The sequence below is a fragment of the Rattus rattus genome, chromosome 2, assembly GCF_011064425.1.
Source record: "Rattus rattus isolate New Zealand chromosome 2, Rrattus_CSIRO_v1, whole genome shotgun sequence".
In the NCBI taxonomy this organism is placed as follows: domain Eukaryota; kingdom Metazoa; phylum Chordata; class Mammalia; order Rodentia; family Muridae; genus Rattus; species Rattus rattus.
Genome location: NC_046155.1, coordinates 81534496 through 81561622, shown reverse-complemented (window position 1 = coordinate 81561622; position 27127 = coordinate 81534496). Strand labels below are relative to the sequence as shown.

General features: G+C 43.9%; 1 protein-coding gene and 1 long non-coding RNA gene across 2 annotated transcripts; one reads left to right on the top strand and one right to left on the bottom strand.

Moving 5' to 3' along the window:
- Positions 1–3776: 3776 nt before the first annotated feature.
- LOC116891587 lies at positions 3777–6047 on the top strand. The gene is made up of 3 exons (XR_004386848.1): positions 3777–4115; positions 5244–5396; positions 5776–6047. It is a non-coding gene; the product is annotated as an uncharacterized LOC116891587 (long non-coding RNA).
- Positions 6048–7791: 1744 nt separating this feature from the next.
- On the bottom strand, positions 7792–25767 carry Zp2 (zona pellucida glycoprotein 2). The gene is made up of 18 exons (XM_032892766.1): positions 25746–25767; positions 19284–19372; positions 18271–18354; positions 17839–17933; positions 16096–16245; positions 15499–15543; positions 14639–14800; positions 13428–13524; positions 13138–13322; positions 12339–12465; positions 11255–11436; positions 11078–11169; positions 10855–10979; positions 10526–10715; positions 9263–9398; positions 9094–9181; positions 8704–8781; positions 7792–7954 (listed from the first exon to the last, which is right to left on the bottom strand). The coding sequence occupies exons 1-18, from the start codon at positions 25757–25759 to the stop codon at positions 7809–7811; spliced, it is 2085 nt and encodes a 694-aa protein (XP_032748657.1). The 5' UTR covers positions 25760–25767; the 3' UTR covers positions 7792–7808.
- Positions 25768–27127: the final 1360 nt, after the last annotated feature.

Here is a 27127-nt window from a genome sequence, read left to right as displayed (position 1 = left end):
CTCTTGCTCCAAACTCGGCCAAGTGCAAGGTGCTTTCCCACAGCACCAAGAAGCACTCGACCCTTCTGTTCATGCAGAGACCAATTAGTTTCCTCTGTTTGCTCATTGTTCTTAAGCATCAGTGTTTAGTTCACAGAGAGGAAGCCAAGGTTTGGAGATTAAGTGACTTGCAGAATTCATCCAGGAAGCATGGCTTCTAATTCAAGGTTAGGTTAATTTAGTCTCGTTCCATAGAAGCTGCTGGCCTTTTATACACAGTCCAAAGATTAGCTCATTAGAAAAGCAACCAGGGCCTACCCCATGAAAACAGGGCTTTATACAGTAAATAATTTTATCTTTCTGTCCAGAAAACATCATTTTGTTCAGCTTTGGGCACTTGCCGTGTGCTGAGTGCTGTCTTCAGCCTACACGCTTCCAGTCAATCCAAGCTCCTGTCCACTTTAAAGGTGAGGAAGTGGAAAGCATGAGAGCTTCGACGGCGTAAGAGCAGTTTGGGAAGTGGGACTCAAACATGGCTTTCCTGCTTGAAAAACTCACCCCGGAACCAGTATGTTGTTATTATGAGTCCCTCTACCTTCCTCTGAGGCCTTCTGGGGTGGGCCCTGTCCCCAGGTATGGAAGGTTCGCAGGCAGCAGAGTACCCGTGACCTTTGTTGTTGTGCAGAATGGCTCCAGGGGTCACTGGCTTCATATTGTAAATGTTTAGCTTCCCATGGAGTGGTGCCCATAATAGCAGTGTAAGACAGCATCTCTTTGTGGCTTCCACTGAAGCCATGAGGAATGAGAGCCCCTGTGACCCCTGGGTGCTGGAGCTTCCACCGCTTGAGATATTAAAAAGGAAAAAAGGAAAAGAGAGAGAGAGAGAGAGAGAGAGAGAGAGAGAGAGAGAGAGAGAGAGAGAGAGAGAGATTGATTCCTCCCACCCTCCAAAGTTTGTTTTTAAGCCAGTAGAGGGAGCCAACATCGCAGCCAACTGAAGCCAGTCACCAGATACTCAGATCAGCTGTGAAAGCAGAAGTGGCTGACCCTTCTTTGACTGTGGCACTGCCTCCAGTTTCCAGGAACTCCCAGAGAAGCCAGGTGAAAAACATCTTCTCCACTATCCCTGCTGTCATCGGCAAGCCTGAGACCCAGAGAGGACAACGGTTACCCAGGGCCATGCTCAAGTCTGTGATAGCCAGTCTCAAACCCAGGTCTCCAGTAGATAGCACTGACTTTGTGTCATGTTTCCTGACTCCTGAATTCAGGAACTAAGAAACTGCTCAATAGTATTTAATCTGAACCAAGATTCTTTTCATTGTTGGTCCTTGGTACCTCTGGGTTCTGTGTCCTTGGATTCAACCAAACATGAATGAAGAATATTTGAAAGAAAAATGTGTCTGTGCTGAGCATGAACAGGCTGTTTATTGTTATTGCCTAGTCAATACAACACGCCTTTACATAGTGTTTGCATTTATTAGGTATTAGAATAGTGTAAGGAGGTGTGTGTAGGCTTTATACTAATACAGCTTCTTCTATAAGAGTGTGGTGTGGCATTTTATGGAGAAACATGAGAAAATGTCTATTCCTCCTAGATATAACATAACTGTTACATTCTAGGGGTCTGGATTGGGTTCCTTTTTTCTGCCACTTAAAAAATTAAAAGGCAGGAAAAAAAATCTTGAGGACAAACAGGAAGCAGCCGAAGAAATCTGAGAACTAGTTGGTGAAGAAAGAATTCTATTAAAGGTGAGGAAAGGTTCATGCACATTTGTGTATGCATGTTTGTACACACATACACACACACACACACACACACACACACAGAGCAAGGCACACAGAAGAATGGCCCTTTGTTGCGTATTTTTTTTTTCTTTTCTTCCCCCCCCCCCCCCCCCCCGGAGCTGGGGACCGAACCCAGGGCCTTGTGCTTGCTAGGGAAGCGCTCTACCACTGAGCTAAATCCCCAACCCCAAGAATGGCCTTTTGTAAAACAGAGTGGGAACTTGGCTGCTAAAGACTTGCCTCTCCTGGGGGGCTGGAGGCTTTAAGGGTCTTTGGTTAGCTTTCCAGCTGGAATGCTGGAATGGGAGTGGGTTATTCTTTGTTCCTTAATTTAGGGTTGGTCAGTTTAAACAAAGGGATGCTAATAGACCCACAACTTTGTTTAACCATGCCTTGAACTTATTGGCCTAATCTCAGGATGGTAAGGAAGAAGCTGGAAGTTTGCCATCCTTATTACCTATCTGTGGCCCCTCTCCTGTCTAACTACTAGTTCCCCACAATGACAGACAGAGAGTAATGATTAAAATGGCCATGCTTGGTGAACCCATGCATTTATTGGGGCCATCTACAGGAGCGAGGATGAAGGATTGTGTGCAGGAACATGGGCAATTCAAAGGCAACTTTGCCATTTAAAAGCCCACCTCAGTACGGGTGAGGAGAGTCTTGTCAGCAGCATCCCTGGAGCTCCCTGCCCAAACTGTTGTCTCTGTGAGAGAGTCTTTCTCCCCTGGCAATTGTTCTGGCTTGCACCGCCTTGGAAAGGGGCCTTTGTGATCAGTAACTTTCTGAGGTTACTTTAGCTTCTAAGATGGGACAAGCGAGCTACACTTCCCATCAAACCACTTCTTTGTAGGAATCAAAGGACAAACCCAGATAGAACTGGTTCTCTAGGCTTTGAAAGGGCTGCACCAAGAGTGAAAGCTACTCTTACTTTTGGACTGTACAAATTTCCTTATTAATCAGAAGAAACACAATAATTCAATGTTTTTATATGCATTTTCTGTGTGTTTTATGTGTATTGTTTTTAAAGATTTGTTACATGGACTTCCTTGTAAAAACACAAGTTCTTTGTTTAGACCTGAGGATAATTTTACTAGAGTTTAAAGACAAACAACAAGGTGGGCGAGCTATAAATCCCAGCAGCTTCCTGGAGGAGGAGACTGGAGAGACTATGGGCCAGGGAAGCCTTGGTTAAACCAGAGTGAAGGCTGGTCACATGGTGGACCATCAGCCACTTGGCTAGGAGGGGAGCTTTAGAAAAGGGTACCACAGTACCAGGAAAAACACACTTAGGGTTTAGCATCTGAAAGAAAAAGACAAGAAAGGTGAAAGGAATAATTATGTCTTTGCAGGTCCGGGAGTTGTGTAAACAGTAAGCATGATGTTTCCTTTTAAAATCAAGACCCCTTAATCTGCCACTAAACAGGAGACCCAGAGATGAGTGCTTCTTGGGTTGATTCAGGCCACACATGGAACTTATTAAGGATCTCAGCCCCTTGGGTTTCTGCCCCCTCATTCCCAAGAGTGTCCCTAGGTTTGTTTTTTCTTGGGCACAAGAGGGCTACTACAGTTCCAGGAATCACAATGTCCCATAATCACATTCAAAAGCAGACAGAAAAAAAGGGGGTGGGGTTAAGCTGTATAAGACATGAAGGAAAGACAGAGACACCCCCTACCACTTTCCTCTTAAGTCTTATTATATGAAACTATAGACTTCATTCACCCCTGCAGGAAGGGGGAGGGGAGCTTTATCTTAGGCTAGTCAGGAAACATCCCCTGAGGGATGCTATGCTGTGCCAGAAGTAAGACAAGCTTCTCTTAGCAGGAAAAGTCTGGCGGGGAGGGAGAAGATGCGAGCAGATTTGTTTTGATTAGACCCTACACTTTCTGCCCCAGGGCTCCTTTCTAGGGTCTTCTTTTGTTTAGTCACAAAGGGGGGGTCTTTAAGTGCTACAGTTGAAGACCCTCCAAGAGTTAAATATCAGGTAAGTTCTCTCTTCAGGGCCTAGAGGCCCGTTCAGCTTATAATGTCTACTTCTGGTCTCTGGCTACAATCAGGTTTTGGGTTAAAAGGCTACTTAGGCCTTGCCTACCTGCAACAGACTCCACCCTACCCCCATCTCAGCTGCTGTAAAAGGAAACAACAGCTACCCTATTGGGACTAACTTTAACTCTAATCCTCACTTCCTGGAAAGCTTCTCAGGTAACCAGTCCCCTGGAAAGGACAAGCCCAGCGCTGTGACCTTGCAGCCGAAAGGTTTTTCTCCCACACTCAGAGAAACCTGAGTGCACGAAGGTGCTGTGAGCTCCTCATTCAATACATACACGGGCCCTTCCCCACATTCTGAACGGTAAGAAGAGACCCTCGATTTGTTCATAGGCCTGAACTTTAGTTTTTCCATCATATTGCCTGAATGTTATTGGTACTAATAACTCTCCTAGTAAACCTTTTACTCAAAAAGACAAACTGTCTCCATGTTCCTCTCTTGAACCCAAGACCTTACAGTATCCTCTTCCTCCATCCTCAGAATGTAACACCCGTCTCTGCTCTCATTTTTCTTCTCCCCTAGCCAGACTTCCTCCCCTCTTATAGAGAATCTGTGTGGTTCTATTCATGTTCTACTTCAGTAACCCAGGTACTTTCCTCATCTCAACCTTCTTATCACCATAGCAAAGTCCTTCTCGCCATGTTGGGAACATTCACAGTTCCCTGGGATTAGCACACGGATATCACTGGGGCCATCATTTATCCTCACGTGTTTCTTAAACATGCTCAGACCAGGTCCTTACAGATTCATTTACTGGGTGAGGACAGGGCATATGTATTTTGTAAAATATCATCTAAGGGCCTCTGGTATTGCCCATGGTGTTAGTCATTCTATAGGGGTGCATTGTCTCTGAGGTTGTTCTTAGTACTGTCAGTATCCTGGTGTTTAGATGCTTCAGGCTTGGCCAGGCAGCTTTGTATCAATGCACTGATTATCTCATTGAACAAGTCCCTGGCTCCCCTACCACAAGATTAGGACATTGACATTGATTGGTAGTGTAGAGATTGTTCTGTCTGCTCAGGCCACACGACTAGCAGGATACACATCTAGAAACCCAACCTTCATATTCTGAAATTCTGTATGCCAGGTAAACTATAGTTGCCACAGAACAGGTCAGGGAAGAAAAGTTGAAGGTCTCTTTCCACAATATACAAGTCCATTCCTAGCCCCTGCACTCTTCACTATGAGAACCACCAAAGAACCTTTTTATTTTATTTCTGACACCTGTTTTACAATTACAACCCCTCACTACCCAATTAGGAAGGTCGCAAACCCAGTGTGGATGAAGGAGCAGCCTCTTGGGGTTTGAGCTCAATTCCCTGCCCACACAGTTACTCTCTGAATAGGCTGCCTCCCCCGCATACCGTAGGATGTGTACTTTCAAAAGTTGAGAACCCGACTTGAATCTATTGCTCCTTGTACTTGTTCCAGGCAACCATGGCAACAAGTGTTCATCTGAGCAGCTGCTCCAGGCAAGTTCTGCTTGAGTACTGACAGTGACAAACACTTCAGAAGGGAGTTTTCTGCACAGAAGTCTAGAAGCCCAGGAGATCTTGATGGCCACACACATGGGCCAACTAGCAGGTGAGGGTCTACCGAGAGCTTAAGGGATTGTGACATCCTGAGTGATCATAAGGCCTGAGTAACTCATGTGAGCATTTTCAGTGATGTGTTTTTTCTAACGTGTGGGTCATGAGTCATTAGAGGGTGGATTGGTTTCCCTTAGCTTCAACAACAGAAACTTAATACCATATAATGGTATAGTAGTTATAACTCTGGAGGCAAACTCGGAAGTGCAAAATGGGCTAGTACAGCGGATTCTGGAGGCTCTACCACAGTTCCTTACCCGTTCCTCTGTTAGAGGCTACCTGAGCTCCTTGGCTTGTAACCCTGTAGCACTTAGATTTTGGCTACCAGCGTCATATCTTCTCGGAGCCTAGGTTTCCTGTGTCTTCTTTACTAGGACCTTTGTGTTTGCCAACCTGCCTGCTCTAACCATAAGACGACCATCTATCACATCTATGAATTCATGTCTCCTTGGGAAGCCACCAAAAATGATGCATATTGATTTGCTCGTAGATGAAGATGTGGACACGAGGTGCCAGAGCCAGCTTATTTCTGCATTTGCTGCACCGGCTGCTATTAAAATCAGTGCTCATCTTAATGTCATTTAAAGAGCATAGCACATGGTAGTTTTATTTCTGATTCAAATGTGCAGCAGCCAAGAGATAGGTTCCACACAGAAAAGTTTGAATCGCAGATCAATTCTTCCTTGACTTTTAGAGTAACTTCTTATACCCTTATAAAATCAGGTACTAAGAATGGCTTTGATGGATTAAAACAGACAGAAGGAACACCCATTCAGAGCCTGCCCCACATGTGGCCCATACATATACAGCCACCCAATTAGAAAAGATGGATGAAGCAAAGAAGTGCAGGCCGACAGGAGCCGGATGTAGATCTCTCCTGAGAGACACAGGCAGAATACAGCAAATACAGAGGCAAATGCCAGCAGCAAACCACTGAACTGAGAATAGGACCCCCGTTGAAGGAATCAGAGAAAGGACTGGAAGAGCTTGAAGGGGCTCGAGACCCCATATGAACAACAATGCCAAGCAACCAGAGCTTCCAGGGACTAAGCCACTACCTAAAGACTATACATGGACTGACCCTGGACTCTGACCTCATAGGTAGCAATGAATATCCTAGTAAGATCACCAGTGGAAGGGGAAGCCCTGGGTCCTGCTAAGACTGAACCCCCAGTGAACGTGATTGTTGGGGGAGGGCGGCAATGGGGGGAGGATGGGGAGGGGAACACCGATAAAAGAAGGGGAGGGGGAGGGTTAGGGGGATGTTGGCCCGGAAACTGGGAAAGGGAATAATACTCAAAATGTAAATAAGAAATACTCAAGTTAATAAAAAAAAATTAAAAAAAAAAAAAGAATGGCTTTGATGACTTGAGCTTCTAACCCTTGGCACTCTGGACACACCAGATCCTCCACACAGTGTAAGCACAGGCTTTCTCATGCCAGGATCTTTTACCCTGCAAACTAACAAAATGATTTGAGAAGGAAGGCCGTGGCAGTCTGAAATATTCCCAGCTCCTATGAGCACTTGGCCCATCTGGTAACACTGCTTCTGAAAATTGTGAAAACCTTAGGATGCGAGACCTTGCTGAGCAGAACAAGTCACTTGCTGACACTTATTTCTACCATTCCCCTACACAATGGGACCATCCAGACTTGGACTTGAGTGTCCAACAGGAAGGTGGAAATGATCCCCGATAATCCCCCAAGGCCTCTTAAGTACCCCACATTTGGTATCTCACTATTGTGACAAAGTTAGACACAAGTGGTTTTCTACTCCTTCAACCCCAATCCTGTGTCTGAGTGAGGGACTCAGACCCAGAGGACTCATAAGTGTACTCTCTCTTAGGTCTGCTGCTAAGCCCTGTTGAACATAAATCCATATGTGTCAAGTATAGGAAAGAGGGAGTCACAAAATCTCAGATAGGAAACAAGTTATAAATTTACCTTTTCCTGTTCTGGTTGATAAATGCCTGTACAAGTGAACAGGTCCCAGATCTAAAGAATGATTGAAGGTAACGATTCTTAAAATATTTTCTAGTCTGAAACAGAAGGCGATAGTCTGGAAAGATGGAGATGGTTCAGCCAGAAAAGTGCTTGTCTGGCAAGCATGAGAACCTGCGTTTGAACTCCATGTGGGTTTTGTTTTGTTTATTTTTAAGGGCAGTCACAGTAGAACACACCGTATTACTGGTGCTAGGAGTCAGAGATAGTCAGAGATCTGTGGCTCTTTGATCAGCCAGTCTAGCCTACTTGGCAAGTTTCAGGCCCATGAAACCACTTCTTTTCCCTGCAAAAGAAAAGCAGATAGTGCCCAAGTACTGGCCTTACCAGAGTGAACAGGCGTGTACATCCACAGACATGCAAGACAAGAGTTTTACTGCAGCCTCTTTTATTTGCAAAAGTCCAATCAGGAATTGAACCTTACAATTCTTTTCTTATGCAGGTAACAGATGAAGCCTATGATGACTGCTGAGCCCACTAGTGCAGCCACAGCACCCCATGTTTTAGAAGCAATATCTTTGGTAATCTCATAGCTGTCAGGGTCCATTACACCTACAAAGAAAGCAGGTATGCAAGTTATAAGGTCAGGCTGAGCCCTTCTATAAAATGTAAGGCTCCTTCACTTGTTTTGGGAAGCTTGCAGTAGAATGCATCCTCACCCTATCGCCCATTCTCCTATTCTGTTATAACCATTTGCTCTTTCCATCTCAAGCCAGATGGGCCAATACCCAGAGATCCTCAAAGTCTCAGCTTTGACTAACACAACGTCCTGATGTTTAGTAATACCTGGGTGTGCGATGTCACAAGGCAGTTGGCTAGAGAATTATACGATAGTTTAATTTTACATTCTAGGCCTGGAGTTGAGGCCTTCTGGGTGAGGCTATGGTATGATTATAGGAGCATAATCTGTGGATTTCAGTTTCGCAGAAGTTAAAGGGATACGCATGTTTGTCAGCCTACTTGTATGCAACCTGTAAATATACACCAAATTTCTTGGCATGGTAGGCAACAATATTCTGAAAAGATCTAGTATGGCATTACGAATCCATTCTGACATCCAGCATGAGAACAGAGTTGGGAGAAGAAACACTATGGGTCATTAACAAGACCATGGCTAAGAGCCCTATGCAATCAGTAGGGAATGGACATGATCCTGCTAGAATGTCAAGATTTTCAGGAGTGCCCTCAAAAGGTTCAAGGTCCCCTGGAAGGGAACTTTACTTTTTGCTTAGGTTTATCATTAAGCAGAAAAAAAACCTGAAAAGTTGTATTCAGAAGAACCCCAGACTTTAAATCTCTACCTTTGGATGAAGAGTCATCTGACAACAAGAGAATAGGTCCTGGGAGGCTAACCGTCATTGTGCCTTCTTTGCTGGCCTCTGTGGTGGGAGACAGATATCAAGGTTGTGTTTGACTCAGGAGTAATGTGCCACAGGCATCATGAAGTCCCTAGCAGATGCTCCATGGAGTATCCTGTGACATGGATTCCATTTGTCTGTCATACATAGATTCTCAAAGGATCGTTCATCAGGCCAAATGAGAACCTGTGCATTCTCATGATTGCCACACTAGTAAAAGAAGCCTGGGTGGCCATGTTTGAGATTAGGTGGAGAACAAGTTATTACTATCCCAAAATGCAATTCTAGAAAATTGCAGCTTGCTTTGAGGAAGAACCAGGATTGCATTTTTACCTCGTTTGTTCCTCAGTGGTGCAGGGCAAGTCACAGAGCACAGAGGGGAGGCTTGGTTACAGATCAAGGCACTGCAGTGGAAGTAGATCTGGAAGAGGAGGAAAGAGTGTCAGGGGGAACCAAATCCAGTCACTGTCAACCTGCCCCAGGTGACTTCTTGATCACATACCAGGCTGGAGAGCCCCCGAGACTCTGACACAAAGGCAAAAGTCTTCACATCAAACCTCTGGTAGTGACCAGAATGGGCTGCAGAGGAGTTGGCTGCGTGGAAAGTAGTGCGGTAGTTGTCCAGTTCATATTCACAGCTAGGAAACAGGCACCAAGATGGGGGAATCAGTCATAGGAAACCATACATGCACATTTGCACATGGTGATCCACATGTGATTTCTCTATGCCTCAACTAGGTCTACATCCTACCAGTGCCTCAGTTTTACTTATGTTCTTACTGACCTAGCCATCGATACAAAGTCCCAAGTTCTGTAGAACACCTGTATTTTATATAATGCAAATGCACATTTGTTTATGAAGTGAACAGATTCATCAACAGATTCAAGCTGTAACCACTCCTGTTGTGTGTGTTTGTGTGTTACTTTTAAGATACCAGCTTACTACCCTAATGTGAGTTTCTATTATGTCCTAGGTAGTAACTGTTTGCAACAGAAGTTGAATCCTTGCCATTCTGTTTGACACACTAGTGGGTAATAGTGGCATTAAGGATGGAAAGAACAAAGGGCATGAAGACTTACATAGAGGGATAGAGGGATCGGGGCTGGCCTCACAGAGAAGGGATGCTCAGGCAAATCTTCAAAGGGAAAGGGATGGGTTGTGTGATTGAATGGGTCTGTATGTGCTCAAGGCAGGAGTCTATAGCTGCAGGTTGGGAGTCCTGTGACATATTCCCACAGAGCTAAGAAAGCAAATGTATAGCTCTTTGCAGGTAAGAAACCCTGGAGGAGACATTTTAGGCAGAGCTGAGAGGACAAACACTCTAGCCAAAAGCACTGTGATGTTTGTTTAGATTCAAGTGGGATTTCTGATCTGAGCTCTACCACTTATTACTGTTGAAGGAACTCAAAGCTTGGATTCCTTCAAAGTGGCAACTAGGGTTCCTCAGGTGATGGGATGCCATACATGACAGCCTGGCATGTGGTAGGCATACAGTAGGGGTTCAGTAAACAGACGCTAGGATTTTCCCTCTCCTGATAAAGGTGCAACAGAGCCAGACTGGAGACAAACCCATTCTGTACGAGTTCAGGGTGATGGAAAAGCAGCATGAGCCACCCAATTAGAGCAAGCACTGATGCCTACAAACAAGGATTAATTCAGGGAATTCATGACCAACATCACATTTAAGTCCCAGGAGGATTATTTTCAATCACTAGGAAGTTCTGATGTTCTATCCAAGCAACCCTGGTATGTAGGAGTACATACCCATCCATAATGATCTGCCACTGGGGGACAGAGGCTGGGTCCTTAAAAGTTGTTGCCCAGCAGTCATCTAAAACCAGCTTGATGTTGGGATCATTTCTATTCAAGACTGTCACTTCCATGTAGATGGGCTGGCGGAGGTACCTCACTAGAGGGTACTCACTCTTCCTATAAGGCCGTTGGTAGGATATGTCTGCAATTAACAGAAACCTCTTCAGGATTGAGGTGCAGGCTGGCTGCAACATGCATTAGGCTGATAACACTAGATGGTGCATTTTAGGGGAAAATCTCTGTAAAGGATTCGTCCATTAGCTCAAGTTGCAACACCTCACCTGGGTAGGTTTGTAGGACCAACACTAGTGGACCTGGCTTTACAGAGGCCACTGGAGAAGAATGGCTTTTGATATGGGCCCTTAGTAGCATACTGTCTCTGATGTAATGGCATCTCACGGTCATCCTGGAAAATTGTGGGTAGGTAGATATGAAGAATGTTAACAAAAACCCCTGTAGTTTAGGCTGAAGTTAAAAATAATACAAATAGAAATTGTATCACACCTGAACTCACTGTTTCTGAAAATAATGTTTGACGGTGGATTTTCCCAGAGAGCATGGATTTCATTCTCATAGATGACTTTATCACCTTCAAACTTCAATGTTGGAATATTAGGGAAAGTTGGTCAACAAAACACTTAGAAAGTAAGTCTTAACTTCTTCCCATGGGTCGCTACTCACTTTCTGTCGTGTTCCACATCCATTCAGCGGTATGTGAAATCTTGCAAGCCCCAGAGACTGAACCTTGAAAATAGGCTGGCAGGAGGAGTTTCCCACCAGGAGGGTCTCCAGGTTTAGTGCAGGTTTTGTTTGGTGGCTGTAGACCTCAAAGTCCATAAACCCATCCCGTGTACACAGTTCATCTGTGAGTAGACAGCAGCAAAGGTTTAGAGAAAATTAAGTTCACCCTGTGACATTACCTGTCAGCCTTGATGTATTACGATGAATCCGGCAACTAAGTTTGAGTTGTCTTAGGTCTCTGTTTGGGCAAACACTGGTTGACCAGCTTGAGTTACAAGAGGAATGTAAGTTACCACAATTAGTGTCACGGTCATAGAGATCAGGAGACATGAAAAGAAGGGTCACAGGTGATAAAGCCAGTGAAGACAATCCTGAGAAAGGATTCAATCTGGGTTGGCTATATACTACTAGGTTTCATTGTGTCCCTTTTCTCAAGTCTTGAATTTTAGATTCTTTTAGACCAAGGAAGTCCAACTGATAAGCTATTAAGCATTAAAAAAAAATCCAACAGAAGTCTGAAACCTAAAACTGAGTGTTCTGAGCACTTTGGTAAGTCATACTCCCAGGAAATTTGAGGAGAAACTGAGAAGGCAGCTTTTGATGATTGGCTGGACCTTTCGAGGTGAGGGAGTAAAGAGAAGTGAGGCTCAGCTAGAGAAAGTGTCCACTCAGGAATCCTTTTCAGAGTTTATAGGAGTCCAAGGAACTCTAGAAGGCTTTAACTAGAAGCTTGAAGCCTTTGTCCTTGGGTTGGGGATTCTGACATCTAACTCAGTAGGAACCAGATTTTCTAAGAATCAGCAGTTTCAGCAATAGTCTCCCCTCATGAATGTTTTAGAATGGTAGCACACTTGAGCCCCAGTACTAGAACTTAAACTGCTATTTCTGACAGGACTCATCTTAAGTCTGAGTCATAAGCACGATGCAGATCTTGAGGCCTGTTATATTTTCCCACATGCATTAAAAGGAACAAAACCAAAAAAAAAAAAAAACCCAGACAATTTTTATTACAAAACAAGCTTACCTATGGAGACCGGTGACTCACAGTGGCACTCAGGATCAATCACTGTGGATAGCATGTCCCCTTGGAAGTTAAAGGTCAGCTCGAGTGAAGAGAAGTAGAACTGGTAGAATGGACACTTTTCAGAGGGCTGGAATGAGAGAATGTCAAGTGGCCATCTCAGGAAGCAGAGTCCCTGGACACTTGCAGAAAGCACACTTCAAACTCACCCAAGTTTCCTTCTGAGCCAAAACAAAAGAGCTGCCACTTCCTCAGATCAGAACTCTCCAGGCAGAAGTTATTGCTTTAAACTTGGGTCTTAAAACACCCAGTCGCTTCATACTCTTTGTACTACTAGACACTGAAGCTTTAATTAACTAATCAACTGTAAAGAACAGTGGAATCCCTTGCCAAACCCAAGAAGGGGCTCTAAAGAACCACAGAGGTTACAAAATACCATAGCTACACACACACTCTATCCCTGCATCCATAAAAAGACTAGCCTCAGGACAATAGGGTACCCTTTTGTTTGGACCAAGTTAACCTGCCATATAGAACAGCATATGGAAGGTTCATCATTAGATGTCTCACAGGTACCTTGTACTCGTCAAATGAACTGAGAAAATCTAGGATGGTATCTACATGCAGAAGTTAAAGAGATGGTAGTAGAGAGAACGTTCTTTGAAAACTATGTAAAGTGATCAAGGTTATTTAAACCCACCACTCTAGCAAGTTGGCTTTATGGGCAAGTCATGAGTTGCATCATATTACCCACGAGGGTACCTCAGAAGGCTCTTGTGACCTTCAGGGCATGAGAACATACTTTTGTCTTCAGGAGAGATTTTCTGAAATGCAGTCTCAAGCCATTTGTTGCTTCTTTGTCAATCCCATTGGCATGCCATTGATCCTCAGGGATGTTCCTTTGTCCAAAGCCCACAGATTTTAGCTTCCCAGGAAATTCTGGTATAGTAAGACTCATGTGTGTCGCATTACAAGTCACAGAAAGATCTACAGGAAGTGGTTGACAAAAAACCCATCATCAGCCTTGATTAAACCCCAAGAACAATGTTTCCCACTGCTGAAGCTCTGAAGCTCTGCTCTCTCGGGCCTCACCTGGTGCACAGATAGCTTGTGAAGAGAAGGTGATCTTCTGCCCAGGACTTGAGAACAAGAGCTTCAGCTGTACAGTATAGAGATAGCTGCTCTCTTGCTGGAGGGTCAGGATTTTGAAGGTATTAGTTTTGAGTTGCTAGTAAGAATCATACGTTCAAGCATCGGGTGTCACTTTGGCACAAAATGAAGTGAAGGTATTTTGTTCAACCACTGTCAAAGCGCTCCGGTATTAACTTTGCTTTCTAGAATGCCTGGAAAACCAGTGCTGTCTGTGGGTATGCCCACAGCTGACCATCTCTAGAGAGACCAGAGCAAGAACTGGACGTATTCTATAATAGCTGGCCTTGTATTGTTGGTCAGAATACTTACAGAGCTCAGGAATCCCATTATGCTCAAGGTGAAATACACTGTCTTTCATTAAAACCATCAATATATGAGCACTTGCCAGCACCTGCCCCAAGTACAGTCATGCGTGGTTTAACAGTGAGGTATATCCTGAGAGATGCACCATTAAACAACTGGCCTTGCACTGGAGACCATATTGCCACCCAACCTGGCTTTGCCATGATCCACCTAACGTGTGACTGTGTTTGATGCTTTTATACTGTGGGAAGTACATGTTCACACAGCACCGCTACAAACATGGCAAAGGCATCGCACTGTAATGTTACTAGAGCTATCATAACCAGCCAATGAGACGTTTAGTTCTGCTTCAGTCTTTGAGTCCATCACTGGCTTAAACCTTATGTAGAATGTGATGATAACCGTAGAATGTAATATCAGTGTAATGTCTCACAAATGGTCTAGAAGACAAAGTAAAAAAATGTCACCCAAACAGAACACCTTAATTCTTAAGACTCACAAGAATACCCTTGTTCTATAATTTGAGTGTAAAAAGAGGGAAGCGTGGATAGCAAGGTCTGTGTCTATTCTTCACCATCGCGTTCCTATCATCCAATGATGTACTTGTTATTAGAACTTACAGGTTGTTTGTGACAGATTCTCACTATGTAGTCTAGGCTGTCCCCAAACTTGTAAGCCTTCTGCCTTAGCTTCCTAAGTGCTAGAACTACAAGTGGATGCCAATCTGCCCAGATAAATATACTTTACTTTGGCGATATAGCTCATTTGAGGACATGGTTGAGATCATGCTTAGTCTTAGGAGTATTGGTCATTTCCTTGATGGTGATATAAAGGGGTTTCACACCTACCACATAGTGAGCTACTCCGGTAGCATTGGCTGGCACATGGAGGGTTATTTTCTGGCTGTCAATCAGGAGATTAAATCCTTGTACTCTAGCATCCTTCAGGGGCAGAGTGTGGACTCTTGTACCATTGCCAATCTTAATAATCCATCCCATCTCAGATGCATTCTTTAAAATTCAAAAGACATAGATAATTGCAAGTGGTCCACTGACCTACACTTAAATGCCTACAACACTCATTCATGCACACATGCCCAAAACAAACAAAAGGTGAGCCTTGTTTAAAAGACTGGAGCTTATTTAACCATGGGAAACTAGTGTTTTATCAAACTAAAGTGATCATAAGCTTTACCATAAATGTAAGTGTTAATATGGTTCATAAGTGAAAAAATTGCATCCTTAGGATTGGAGAGGTGACTCAGTGAATACTTTCTCTTCCATAGAAACAAATTCAGTTCTCAGAACCCACCTTATGCCAGTCATTAACAGCCTTTAACTCCAGATACAGGTATCTGATACTTCTGTCCTCTGTAGGTACCACTTCACAAATGGCATACACTCAACACACACACACACACACACACACACACACACACACACACACACACACACACTGACACAGAGACCGACAGACCGAGAGCACAGAGAGACAGAGAGAGAGAGAGAACCCACACACAGACCGACCCAGAGAGAGAGAGACAGACACACAGACACCACACACACACAGACACCCACACACACACAGACACTCCCCCACACACACACACAGAGGCAGACCCCCACCCCCTGACAGGCAGATACACATACACACACACACACACACACACAGACAGACACAGACTGATGACAGACAACTCTATGCCTACCTGATTTTCATCAGCAAGCCTAGAGAAAAGTTGTGGGAAAGAAAACTGGAAAGAAAATAAAGAGATTTATGAGAGCGCCTCTGAAGTTCTGCCACTTGCTATTTTGCAGGAAACACCCAGATTAGTTGGCATAAATTAATGCTGTAGTTCCGAGAAGCCTGGTTGCTGACACACAGTAGGAAGAGCACAGGGACAGATGTATCTTCCAGTCCTGCCTTTGGGTTTTATACCTTTGGGTTTCCAGTATCAAAAGGCATCGGAAAAGCTAGACTAGTTTGGGGACAGGACATGGGATGCATTATCGGTCAAGCTTAGGATTATCAGTATGGGTGCAGATATTTGAGCCTTTTCTATTGCCAGGCACAATGTGCTCCACATGGTTTGTACTCAGTTCTTAGAGCCACCACCCTTGTCAGGCGAATGCGGTTCTTCCATTTTAGCCTTAGAAACAGCCTCCGTGTGGAAAATGCATCATGGCCACACAGTAAAACAGTAAGAACAAAATTGAAATTCAGGTGCTAAGTCCAGCATGTCTACAACAGCACTCTATTAACCCTACTACAGCCATAGGAGAGAAAGTCATCCTGCACCACTTACAGATATGAGATCCTCCATGCAGACAACAATTTCTGAGACCTCATGGATCTCTGCTTGAATAGCTGGGCAGAAGAAGTGATGCATGTCATCTTTATAGCTTACATCAGCATTGGTGTCCTGCACTCTGATGTTCACCTGGTATCCACCAATCTGTGTACACAGAACCAACGAGGTAGTCGATTTCTCAGTGTGAAAGGCAGTTCTAGAAGACCATCCCATCTGCCCATCAAGGGTGGCAACACATTTGAGTTCAGTAGTACAAGTTTCTGATGCACTTCATTCCCTTGTCAGGAGACTATAGCTAGCTCTTTTAAGATAGCCTTGTAAAACTCACAGGCTGAGAGGAGAGTTCAAGTGTTAGGAGTAGAGTCTGGTTTTCTCTTACATTTCTATTATGATCTATTGTTTGGGCAACCATGGTCATAGTCCCAAACGTCTACACAGGTTATTCAAATATGCCCACTCAGCAACTTAATTGATGCCTTGAGCTGAGAGGAGCCATCTTTGTTACCCCTGACCTCAGAGAACTTAATCTAAGGCAAGGCGATTGTTACCTAACAATTTTCTGTTTAAGTGTAAAATAGTAACTATCCTAGAATTTATGTCATCTTAACTTTAAAAACCACTCTTAATCCAAAGATCATTACATGAATGCTATGAGACTAGATTTGGCCATTCACAAGTTGCAGTTAGAAGATACTGAACCTAGAGGACAGCAATTCAAGCTTCTCGAAGTTGGGAAGGCCTGTAATTCATAGAAGGAGGACATCAGGTAGGGAGGGATGTGTGCTGGGGAATTCTGGGAGAAGTTCAAAGAGGTGAGTGAGGGGTGGCTATGATAAACACATTGTATACAATTACAAAACTGTCAAAGAATAAAGAATGGAAGTTTAAATCAGTACAAATTTTAACAAAAGGTATACAATTACTTTTCCGGGGCATCACCGAGGATCTCAGTAGGCCAGGTGAATGCTCAGTCTATGAATATACACAAAGCTTACACTATAGGCTCCAGCATCAGGGTCAGATGATGTAGCCTGTTAAACAATGAATTTCCAGGATTCACCCCACACCCACATCATCTGAAATCCTTAAGAGAACTTCTGCCTTGTGTCAGGTTTTTAAATTTTATTACACCTAATGACCCTGATTGGGCAATCCTGTTGCTTGGCAATAGAGAAAACCTTATTGCTTAGCAACTGTTTGCTTTTTAGCACCTGTTCTTGTGTTAGCATCAAAAATAGCCTTCCATCTCACACAGGGGTTAGATTAAAATAGACAAGGCAAATGCTTGGTCACAGAGCTAAGTCACATGTCCTGCCTTCACCTCTATAGTATTGTTAATCTTTATACCCTGTGGGGATGACAGCATCTTTCCTGCTTTCCTATAAGCAAAGTAGAAAGGTTAAGTAGTTTACTTAAAGTCAAACCCAAGGCTAATAGCTTAAGCACTAGGCTTTTTCCATCAGTGCTATTTCAGACCTCCTGTTCCCTGGGCCATTATAGGCTATTTGACAATATCCTTGACTTGTAGCCACATTGATGCCAGGAGTTGATGCCAGTACAGTCCATCCTATCTCCAGAACATTTCTAGGCATGATCAAAAGTATCCTCCAGGTATGTTAGTAATACAATGGAATAAGCTAATCTGGTTGAGGCTACTGTTCTGTTTCAGAGTCTAAATCCCCATCATAATGATTATGTTCCTACTCCCCAAGTCATCACCCCAAAGCACTTGCTTACCACTTTTATAGTACAGGTCTCATAAGGGAATTTCAGGATGAACTTTTCCAAGTCCAGAGCATAAGTGCAGTTCGAAATTTCATTACCAAAGGTATCTAGAGAAGACAGATCGCCAAGAAACGCATTCAAGTGGCACAGCCAACCAAAAATTCCCCAGCCAGGATTTCTCATCCACATCTAAGGCATGTCTATCACTTTTGACCCAACCTAGTGACATGATCAAGCTTTGGGTGTTGTGACTTACACCCGGAACTTTCCCACTGAATCCCAAATAAGTCATACTGCCCAGAAAGGCAGGTATTCCTCTCTGGGAGGCAACGGGAAGTCAGAGACCTTGTGGTACTAGGGAAGATGGATGCCAGTCATACCCAAATAGAGGTGTCCCTGCTTTCTACAAACTGGAATTAAGATTACACAGTATGTATTACGTACCCACCAAGGAAGGATTCCACTTTTCCATGTCAAATCTGCTTGAAAATTCTACTCTCACTTCATCTTTATCACAAACGAGAGTGCCTGGAGAACAGAGAAAGTACTTGAGAGCCAGGAGACACTTGCTACAGGTAAGTGCGGAAACACCATTTTCTACTGCTAGTTAAGGACGGGGAGGACGCTCTTACCCTCAGGGAGCTCACAGAGTTAAGACTTATAAATGCAATACAAGATACCAGAGCTTTAAGGGTGTTCCCATTCAACACCCAAGGATCCAAGGAGTAGTCCAGCTTTGAGTTAAGTCAGGTTCAGGAACCTTGACTGCCTGGTGAAGAGGCTGCCAGTCGTGAGGGTGGTGGGGTCTCAAGAGCCCAAGCTTGTTCCTTCAAATTAGAGCTTTAAGAGGAAAATCCTGGGTAAGTCCCAGGGAAAGTTTTTGTTTTTTTCATTTTTTGTTTCGTTTTTCTAGATTCAAGAATAAATCCTGCCCATGACCTGCCTTTCTGTAGCTGTTGGATCAGGGAAAGGATTTTCCCGGGCACTTGGTTTCTTTCACAAGCAGAGTTCTGGCTGGCTCTGATGTTGATGGGTTAAACTTAAAGCACAAATGAAAACTGTTGCTCCTACATGTGAGGGCTCAGAGCAGGACTTGTTTTAGAGACTGGAAAACATGAGGCAGTGAGGTGTTGGGACGCACAGACGTTCCTTTGAATTCTTGTGTTTAGCTAACATAGCAAGGCCACAGAGGACTAGAAGAACTTCTTTAATGACTAATGTAAGAAGGGAGTGAAGCTAGGCATGGAGGCACACACTTGAAAAAACCAGCTTTAAGGAGGTTGAGGGAGGTGGATTGAGACATTGGGTTGAAGCTCAACTGGGCTGCATAGCTAGTCCCTGTTGGAAGGAATAACGGAGAAAGGTAGAGGGGAGATAGGAGGGAGAACAGGGTGGAGAGCTATTCCATCTGCAGACTTCTCTCTCTGGTCAGAGGGTTCTCCGCCCAAGAGACATACCTGGGAAGGCAGGATTCTCTGACTGAGGAAGGCTTAATGAATTTACTGAAGTCACAAGGGCGAAGAAGAGAGAACGCAACCAGTAGACGCTGGATAGGAGAGAGAGAAAACATTAAGAAAAAAGTGAACTTAAGCAAATAAAGCCAAAGCATCCCCTGCCCTTATTCCCAGAATGCCTCACCTCCTGCTGCATGAAGGGCTTACAGATTCTTACCTCTGCCACCTCGCCATGTTGGAAGATACCGCCAGGGCACCCAGGCAAGGCTATGCAGGCAGCTGTGTGCTGTTATAGCCACAGTTAGGGTGTGGCCCCGCCCTTTCACTATTGGGGGCACCTGGATCTCCCAGCCCAGCTGAGGGGGAGGGATTTGGGTAGAAAGTGCCATCTGCCCTCCTTGTTCTACCAGCAGCTTTTGAGAGGCAGAAAACCAGAATGCCCCAAAATTGGCTCCAGGTGAGTAAATTAGTGGCCCACCCCATGACTTGGGGAGAAGATTCAGATCTTTTAAGCAAGATATCTACAAATTCCAATGTAGTGAAGGATGCTGGGGTTCACTAAGGGGCATCTGTTTGTACCACGAAAGCTTTGCTGTGGGTGCCACATAGGAGATGGGGGGTAAAAAAAGAATACATTTAAGCAAATAAGACCACAACACCCCTACCCTTACTCCCGAAATGCTTTGTTTCCTGACTGTTGTGGAAGTTAGAGGTCACTCCTACGATGCTCAAGAAGGACTTAAAAACCGAATTACTCGCGTCCACATATGAAAGCTTACTGAGAAGAAAATGTAGACACTTAAGTGCAGCATACCAAGTGGTATTTCTGTAATTCCAGCACTCAGGGGCTGAGGCAGGAGGACCAGGAACTGAAAGTCAGTTATACAGAGAGATGCTACTTTGGAAAACAATCCTTCCCAAAAGAGAGAAAGACATACTGACTTTTATGCTCGCTACTAATACTACTCATGTATTATGAAATGTCACAGACTTTTTCCTATAAACACCACATGCGTTGCCCAAAGAAACTCCATTTTATGCTCCGCATCCACTCCGTGCCCACTAGGGTTTGTCTCTGCCTCCAGTCCCTAGAAAGTAAGTTCCCATGACCCTTAGTAGTGATCCCCACCCAAAAGTGCACACCCGTGCCCATCTCCTTGCTATAGTATGACTAACCACTTTTATGGCTTCTGTAGCTTGCTTACGTAGATACCCTAGGATTACTTTGGGTCACTGTGACCACTTGGCAGAAAGGACCAGCTTTTGTTTGCTTGTGTAGGTATCGGACATTTTTACCTTTAATAAAAACCACTCCCAAACCCTTCCCTCACAACGTGTCTGAGATTTGGCTTTAAGGCTGTCGTCCTGCTAGCAGCTAATCAATGCATCCTTTAATTATAATTGGATTGAGTCTGCGGTCTTTCCCTGAGGGTCACAAGCTCCATAACATTGTGTTAAACAAAAAACATACTCAGAGATGAAGTTTAAACACAGTTTTGTATCATTCTGTTACCACTGACAACATTCTCGTGTCGTGTGTAGTCATTGTGAGGGTTGTGTAGTCACCTATCACATATTCTCACAGATATGGTTGTATTACATGTACTCATTCCCATATGACTTTATATTCGTTTTTAAGGGCTATATGGTCATTGTTTAGATAAACAGGTATTTATTAAACTGCTCCTTAAGTGGTTTCCAGTGTTTCATCATTTAAATAGGATGATATATATTTTTTTGAGACAGAGTCTTGCAATATAGCTCAGGCTAGTTTAGAGTCAGGGATCTTCCTGCCCACTTTTTCCACCTGGTGTGTTTATAAGTGGGTGCTCCCATACTGGCTAACACAGTGGGTATTTTTATACATCTGTCGGACGTGGGTCAAGGAGTACTGTAGTCTAAGAAGAACAGAACATCGTATAATACTCAGGCATTTCCAGGCCAGGAACCTGAGGTTAAACAGCAGTCCTAAGCTTTGATAATTTAATATCAGTGGAGAATTCAGATTTCCAGAAACTGGGTCTTTTTGGTGTCTCTCATTGCTCTTTGAGATGTCTAAATAGCTCATGTTCCCCAGCAGTGAATGTGATTGGCCAACTCTGGGCAAGCTTAGGGTGGCATTTGAAATGATTGGTGCATGTGATTCCTCCCTGGTACGTCTTGAAGGATAATCTACACTCGTCTATCTGAAGTATCAGTATAGGTTATAATCACATTGTCCCAGTGCCTTTGGCTTCTCATTAACATCATTCCTGGGTCTCACCCAACAGCCACTGAATCAGATACTGGTGGGCGGAGGCTGGGAGGTTATCTTGACAAGCACCACAGGTACTTGCTATAATTATAGACATCAGGAAAGTACCTGGACAGAGACGAGCATGGAAAGGAGTAGTTGGCAGTGGTTAATCTCTGCCTGGGAATGAACTGAGTGGCTTAGTGCCTGTGGTCAGGAGCAGATGTGGAGCAAAATGCAATCAATCAGGGATAGACCCACAGAGATGGGGAATACTCATTCTGAGTGTGTCTCCCTTAAAGCGGCATCTTTCCCACAAATGTGAAGGCGATGAGGTCCCTTACAGGCTAAGGCTGTGATGAGACAACTGTAGCTTAAAAAAAAAAACCAAAAAACAAAACAAAACAAAACAAAACAAAAAACACCTGCAACTCAGGTCTGTGGAGACACTAGTTAAGGAGGTCAAAGGTCAGTATGTTTACTTCATCACCTTGCTTTCCCCCCAACACTGTGCCTTTTCCAGAGTGGGAGGATTTTGCCTTAGAACAGTGGTTCTCAACCTTCCTAATGCCACAACCCTTTAATACAGTTCCTCAAGATCTGAGGACCCCAACTATAAAATAAATTTTGTTGCTACTTCACAACTGTTATGAATTGTAATGTAAATATTTGACATACAGGATATCTGATATACGACTCCTGTGAAAGGATCATTTGACCCCCCAAAGCAGTCACAAGCGACAGATTCGGAATTGATGCTTTAAAAGAGATCACACCTGGGAGCTGAGAGGCTGAATAGAGGACCAGAGAAAGGGCCTCCCGTGAGGCTCTGTGGAGAGCGTGAGTGTAGCCAGGAGTAAATTCATCTGCCTCACCTGACCCAGACTGATGCTGTGCCCACCTGGGGCAGCCACTGAGAAATGGCCCTAGGATTGAGGTCTGGAAGTCTTGCAACCATGCCCTGGGGAGCACATGGACTCGGTGCAGCCAGTGTTGGGAGTGAGGAATAAGACCAGGCTCCTGTAGGTCACAAAAGCTAAAGTCTTTACAAAACTGCAGATTCTCAATGGTTCACAAGGCAGTGAGCTCTGTTTCAAGTGTGAATTTTCCATGCTTTCTTCAATGAGGCTTTCAAAAGATTTATTTAAAATCGCTATTTATGGCCACAGATTTTTCTCCTCTGGATGCTTCAGTTCCTTCTGAATATCCTTCCTCTCTTCACTCCTACGGCATTTTTCTTGAGGGACTCTGAGGTCAGTCCTACGTATGTGGGAAAGCCTAGGGTATTATTGCTCCCCTCTGTGAGCCGATGCTGTCCTTGTAATGGTTCACACAAGCAATTCTAGATAACTCTTAAGGATTGAATCTCCTGTCACACCCTGTACAGTCTCCTGAAGGAGAGTCAGCCACTTCCGCTTGCAAGAGTGATTCTGTGAATTCATCAGAAGCATGGAAGATGAGTGCAAAGTGGAGTTTCAGTATAGTTACAATACAGTATAATACTATATAGAGTATAGGAGGTATGTACTTAGCATGCTTCTCTAGTTTGCTTTTATGAAAGGGAAATGGGGAGGCCTATGTTTCTCCGTATATGAGTCTGTGTGTGGGTACATGCTGTGTGCTTGCATAAGAGTCTAGACAGCTCTGCCAGAGTGAAGAGTACCCACCCCTGCCCAGAGGAGGAGACTGTAGAGTTCCAGCTCTGTGGTTTCATTGGACTTTTGCTACTACAGACAGCTCTGATGTTTGTTTATTAGTTTGTTTGAGACAGAGTTTCTACATGTAGTGCTGGCCTGGAACCAGCTCTCTAGACCAGGCTAAACCTTGAACTCAGAGATTCATTTGCCTTTGCCTCCCAAGTGGTGGGATTAAAGGCATGTGCCACCACACCCAGCCTCTGATTTGTTTTGTACATAGATCAGGCTGGCTAGGACCACTATATAGCTCAGAATAGCCTTACATTCTCAATCCTCTTCCTTCGGCCTCCAAGTGATGTTTACCTATGTGCAGCTACAACACCTGAACTTCTTCAGGTTTAAATACTGTGTAATGTTCCCCCTGGGGATAGGAGGAGCCTCTCAGAAGAGTGAGCATGGTCTCATGGGTTTTTCTTGCCACTCCTGCTTGGATTGAATCGAATCATTTGGCCTTGTTGCTGACTTCGCTTTAAAGCCTGGTTTCTATTTGAGTGAGCTAGGGAATCAAAGTCTTAGGGGTCACAATTCATCGGTGTGGTGACAGTGTGGTGTGATGATGTAATGCCCAAGAGAGTGGCAGTGGACACCAGGCTTCACACAAGTCTAACTGCCTATCGTAAAATGAAGATAGTGAATCTAAAGAGGTCCAGAGATTTGCCCAAGGTCATTTACCTCTGTTTGTATAAGGGAGAAGCCTGGCCTCCATAGTCCCTGTCCCTTCTCATTCATTTTGAGTTTCAGTTTCTATCTCTGTCTCTCTCTCTCTCTCTCCCTCCTTGTCTCTTCTCCCCCTCTTCCCCTTCTTCCCTTCTCCTCCCCTTTCTATCCTCTCCCCCCCTCTCCTTTCTCTTTCCACATGAGAAGTGTTTTAAAACTCTGTGTCTTTCTTACAGTTCATGTAGTCTTAAAAGTACAAGATGGCATTAATTAAAATTTAGCAGCCCAAGGTAAATGAAAAAATATAGAGTTATGCTAATATGGATTAAAATAGCTTTCAAATATCAAATATGAATTTAACTTGGAAAGGAAGCCAATATCAGCGAGAACATTCTTTCACAGTCTATAATAGCTTCCTAACAGCCTAGTATGTTAATTCAGGGTCCACATGGGACCTTTAGGAGGTCCAAGTTGAATCAACCTTTGACCATAGTAGATTCAGAAACAAACAACAGGACAAAGGTTGATCATCCTCTATAAATGAAAGGTAGGGTGGCTTTGATAAGTAGAGAACAGAGAAAACTTAGTTCCTCACACACGCACACACACACACTCTCTCTCTATCTCTTTTTAAAGGCTCATTTATAAACAAAGGTTAACTAAAATAATTTACACAATAAACATGAGTATAGATACACCGTTGGTAGTAGCTAGAGAGATGGCTAAAGTAATGGAGGAAAGGTTTTCTTACCGGTGTAGTATATTTCTTTTAGTTTATAGGCTACAAAATACAGTTGTTCCTGGGCATCTGTGAGGGATTAATTCTAGAACCTCCTGCCTGCCCCTTTATTTGCCTCCAAAGATATGAAAGTCCTCAGATGTTTAAGCTCCTTATATGGTAAACACTTACAGCTATACAATGTGCAAGTCTCCCAGTCCTGTGAGTGTATTAACATAATCCTGTCCCATGTAGAACAAGCATTCTGATGCCTGGGATTGGGCAGGAATGAAGCTAACGGTAACTACAGGAGTCTTTATGTAAATGCACAATATACATGTATTTGCTGATGAGCTGACACCTCAGGGGGAGCAGACCAGGTAGGACATGATTGTGTTGGAGCTACTGAGGGGACAGCATTCATGAGTCATTTAAGGTAGCTGAGAAGAGGCTCACTTGGTAAAGTGCTTGCCTTGCAAACACAAGGACCTAAGTTCACTTTCAAGAATCCAAGTAAAAGCTAGGTACGTAGTCCATCCAGTAACCCCAGTGCTGGGAGGAGACAGGCAGATCCCTGGGGCTCGGCAATCAGCTGCCCTGGCCTAATTGTTGAGCAGCAGATCCCAGTGAGAGATCCTGTCTCAAGAAAATAACCAAGGTGGATGGCTCCTGAGGAAGGACACTCAAGGTTGACCTTAGGACTCCATATATACACACATGTGCACCTCCCCTCACACACACACCACAAGACAACAGCCACAAAAGTCACCAGGTGCTGAGAGATATCACTTGTCCAGCACCAGGCCCTAAATTCAATCCCTCAGCACCACCAGGAAAGAAAAAAACCTAATTATCGTTGTGGCAAGATGGCTCAGTGGACAGAAGCGTTTGCCAATAAAGTCTGGCTTCGAGTTCAGTTCTTGGAACTGTGGAAAGAGAGAAATGATTGCTGTAAGTTTTTATCTGCACACACACACACACACACACACACATCATATACACAATAATACTAAATAAAATAGTTTTAAAATGCTTTAACTTTTATTTATCTATTTTTATGTGTATGGTGTTTTGGCTGCATATATGTCTGTACACCCTGTGCATGCCTGAAGTCCTTAGAGGCCATAGGAGGATTTCAGATCCCCTGGGACTGGAAATACCTCTGAGCTGCCATGTGGGTGCTTGGAATTGAACCCAGGTCCTCTAGAAGATAATTCAATGTTCTTAAACACTGAGCTGTCTCTCCATCCCCTAAAACAAAACAAAACAAAACCCTTTTGATATCCAATTTCTTGGGTTCTTTATATATTTTTGCTCTTAGGCCTCTATTGGATATGGAGCTGGTGAAAATCTTTTCCCATTCTGTAGATTGCCTCTTTGATTGGCAGCGTCCTTTGCCTTACAGAAGTTTCTCAGTTTCATGGCGTCCCATTTGTTAATAGTTGATCTTAGTGCCTATGCCATTGGTGTTCTGTTCAGGAAGTCCTTTCCCATGTCAATGTGTTTAAGGCTGTTTATCTCATTCTCTTTTATCAGGTTCTTTGTGTCTGGTTTTATGTTGAGGTCTTTTATCCATATCCATTTGAGTTTTGTGCAGGGTGACAAATATGGGTCTATTTGCATTCTTCTACATGCATCCATCTTGATTGACCAGCACCTTTTGTCAAAAATGGTTTCTTTTTCCCAATGTGTATATCTGGCTTCTTTATAAAAAAAAAAAAATCTGGCGTTCCTAGGTGGGTGGATTTATGTCTGGGTCTTTGATTAGATTGCATTAATTAACATGTCTGTTTTTATGCCAGTACCATGTAGTTTTTATTATTATAGCTCGGTAGTACACTTTGAGATCAGGGAAGGTGATACTCCTCCTGAGGGAGGGCTCCTTTCCCTTCTGGATCCCCTAATGTTCCTGTCTTTCGTCCTGCCTCAGTCTTGGTGTGGGTGACCTTGCTGTGTCCAGTGTTCTCTTTTCTTCTCACTGAGGCTCCCGCAGGCTCCCACTTCCTCTAGTTCTGATGTTAAACGTCCATCCTCTGGAGTCGGCTTGAGGTCTGGCAGTCCTTTGGATTACAAAATGCAGCTTTTTGTCTCCACAAATGCCGTCTGATTTCCTCCTGCAATTTTTTTCCCTTGTGGCTTTTAAATTCTAGTCCCTGGAGTTGCACCTCTTGCCTGAAGCTGCCATCAGGGACAGCAGCACTGCGCTTACCACAACAAAAATGAGAAAACAGAACCAGAATGGAAGATTATTTGGCCTATCAGGGTTGACGTCTTTCCGTTATTAAAAAAATAAACTGTTTAACTGACGAAAAAATATAAACTAAAACAACTTTTTAAAAGGCATCTGACCACTCTTCTTGATACCCCTCAGAATCTGTGTGTGAAGTGGGCTTGAATGTAAGGAGATGGCTTCCATATGGTGAGAACTGACAGTTGACTAACTGTCCCCAGAACAGGATTACAGACCAGGACAGTGGAGGCTGGAAGGCCTGGGAAGCCCAGGTGTTGTTAATGCTCAGGCATAGGTCATTGCTGTGCCCTT

What these genes read in the sequence shown, in the direction of transcription:
- Zp2 (XM_032892766.1), bottom strand. An exon ending in AGACCTGTACTATAAAAGTG is followed by an intron (nt 16,246 to 17,838) that starts GTAAGCAAGTGC and finishes CTGTGTACACAG; the next exon opens with ATTGGTGGATACCAGGTGAA. An exon ending in TGAGTCACCGGTCTCCATAG is followed by an intron (nt 11,437 to 12,338) that starts GTAAGCTTGTTT and finishes GTCTACTCACAG; the next exon opens with ATGAACTGTGTACACGGGAT.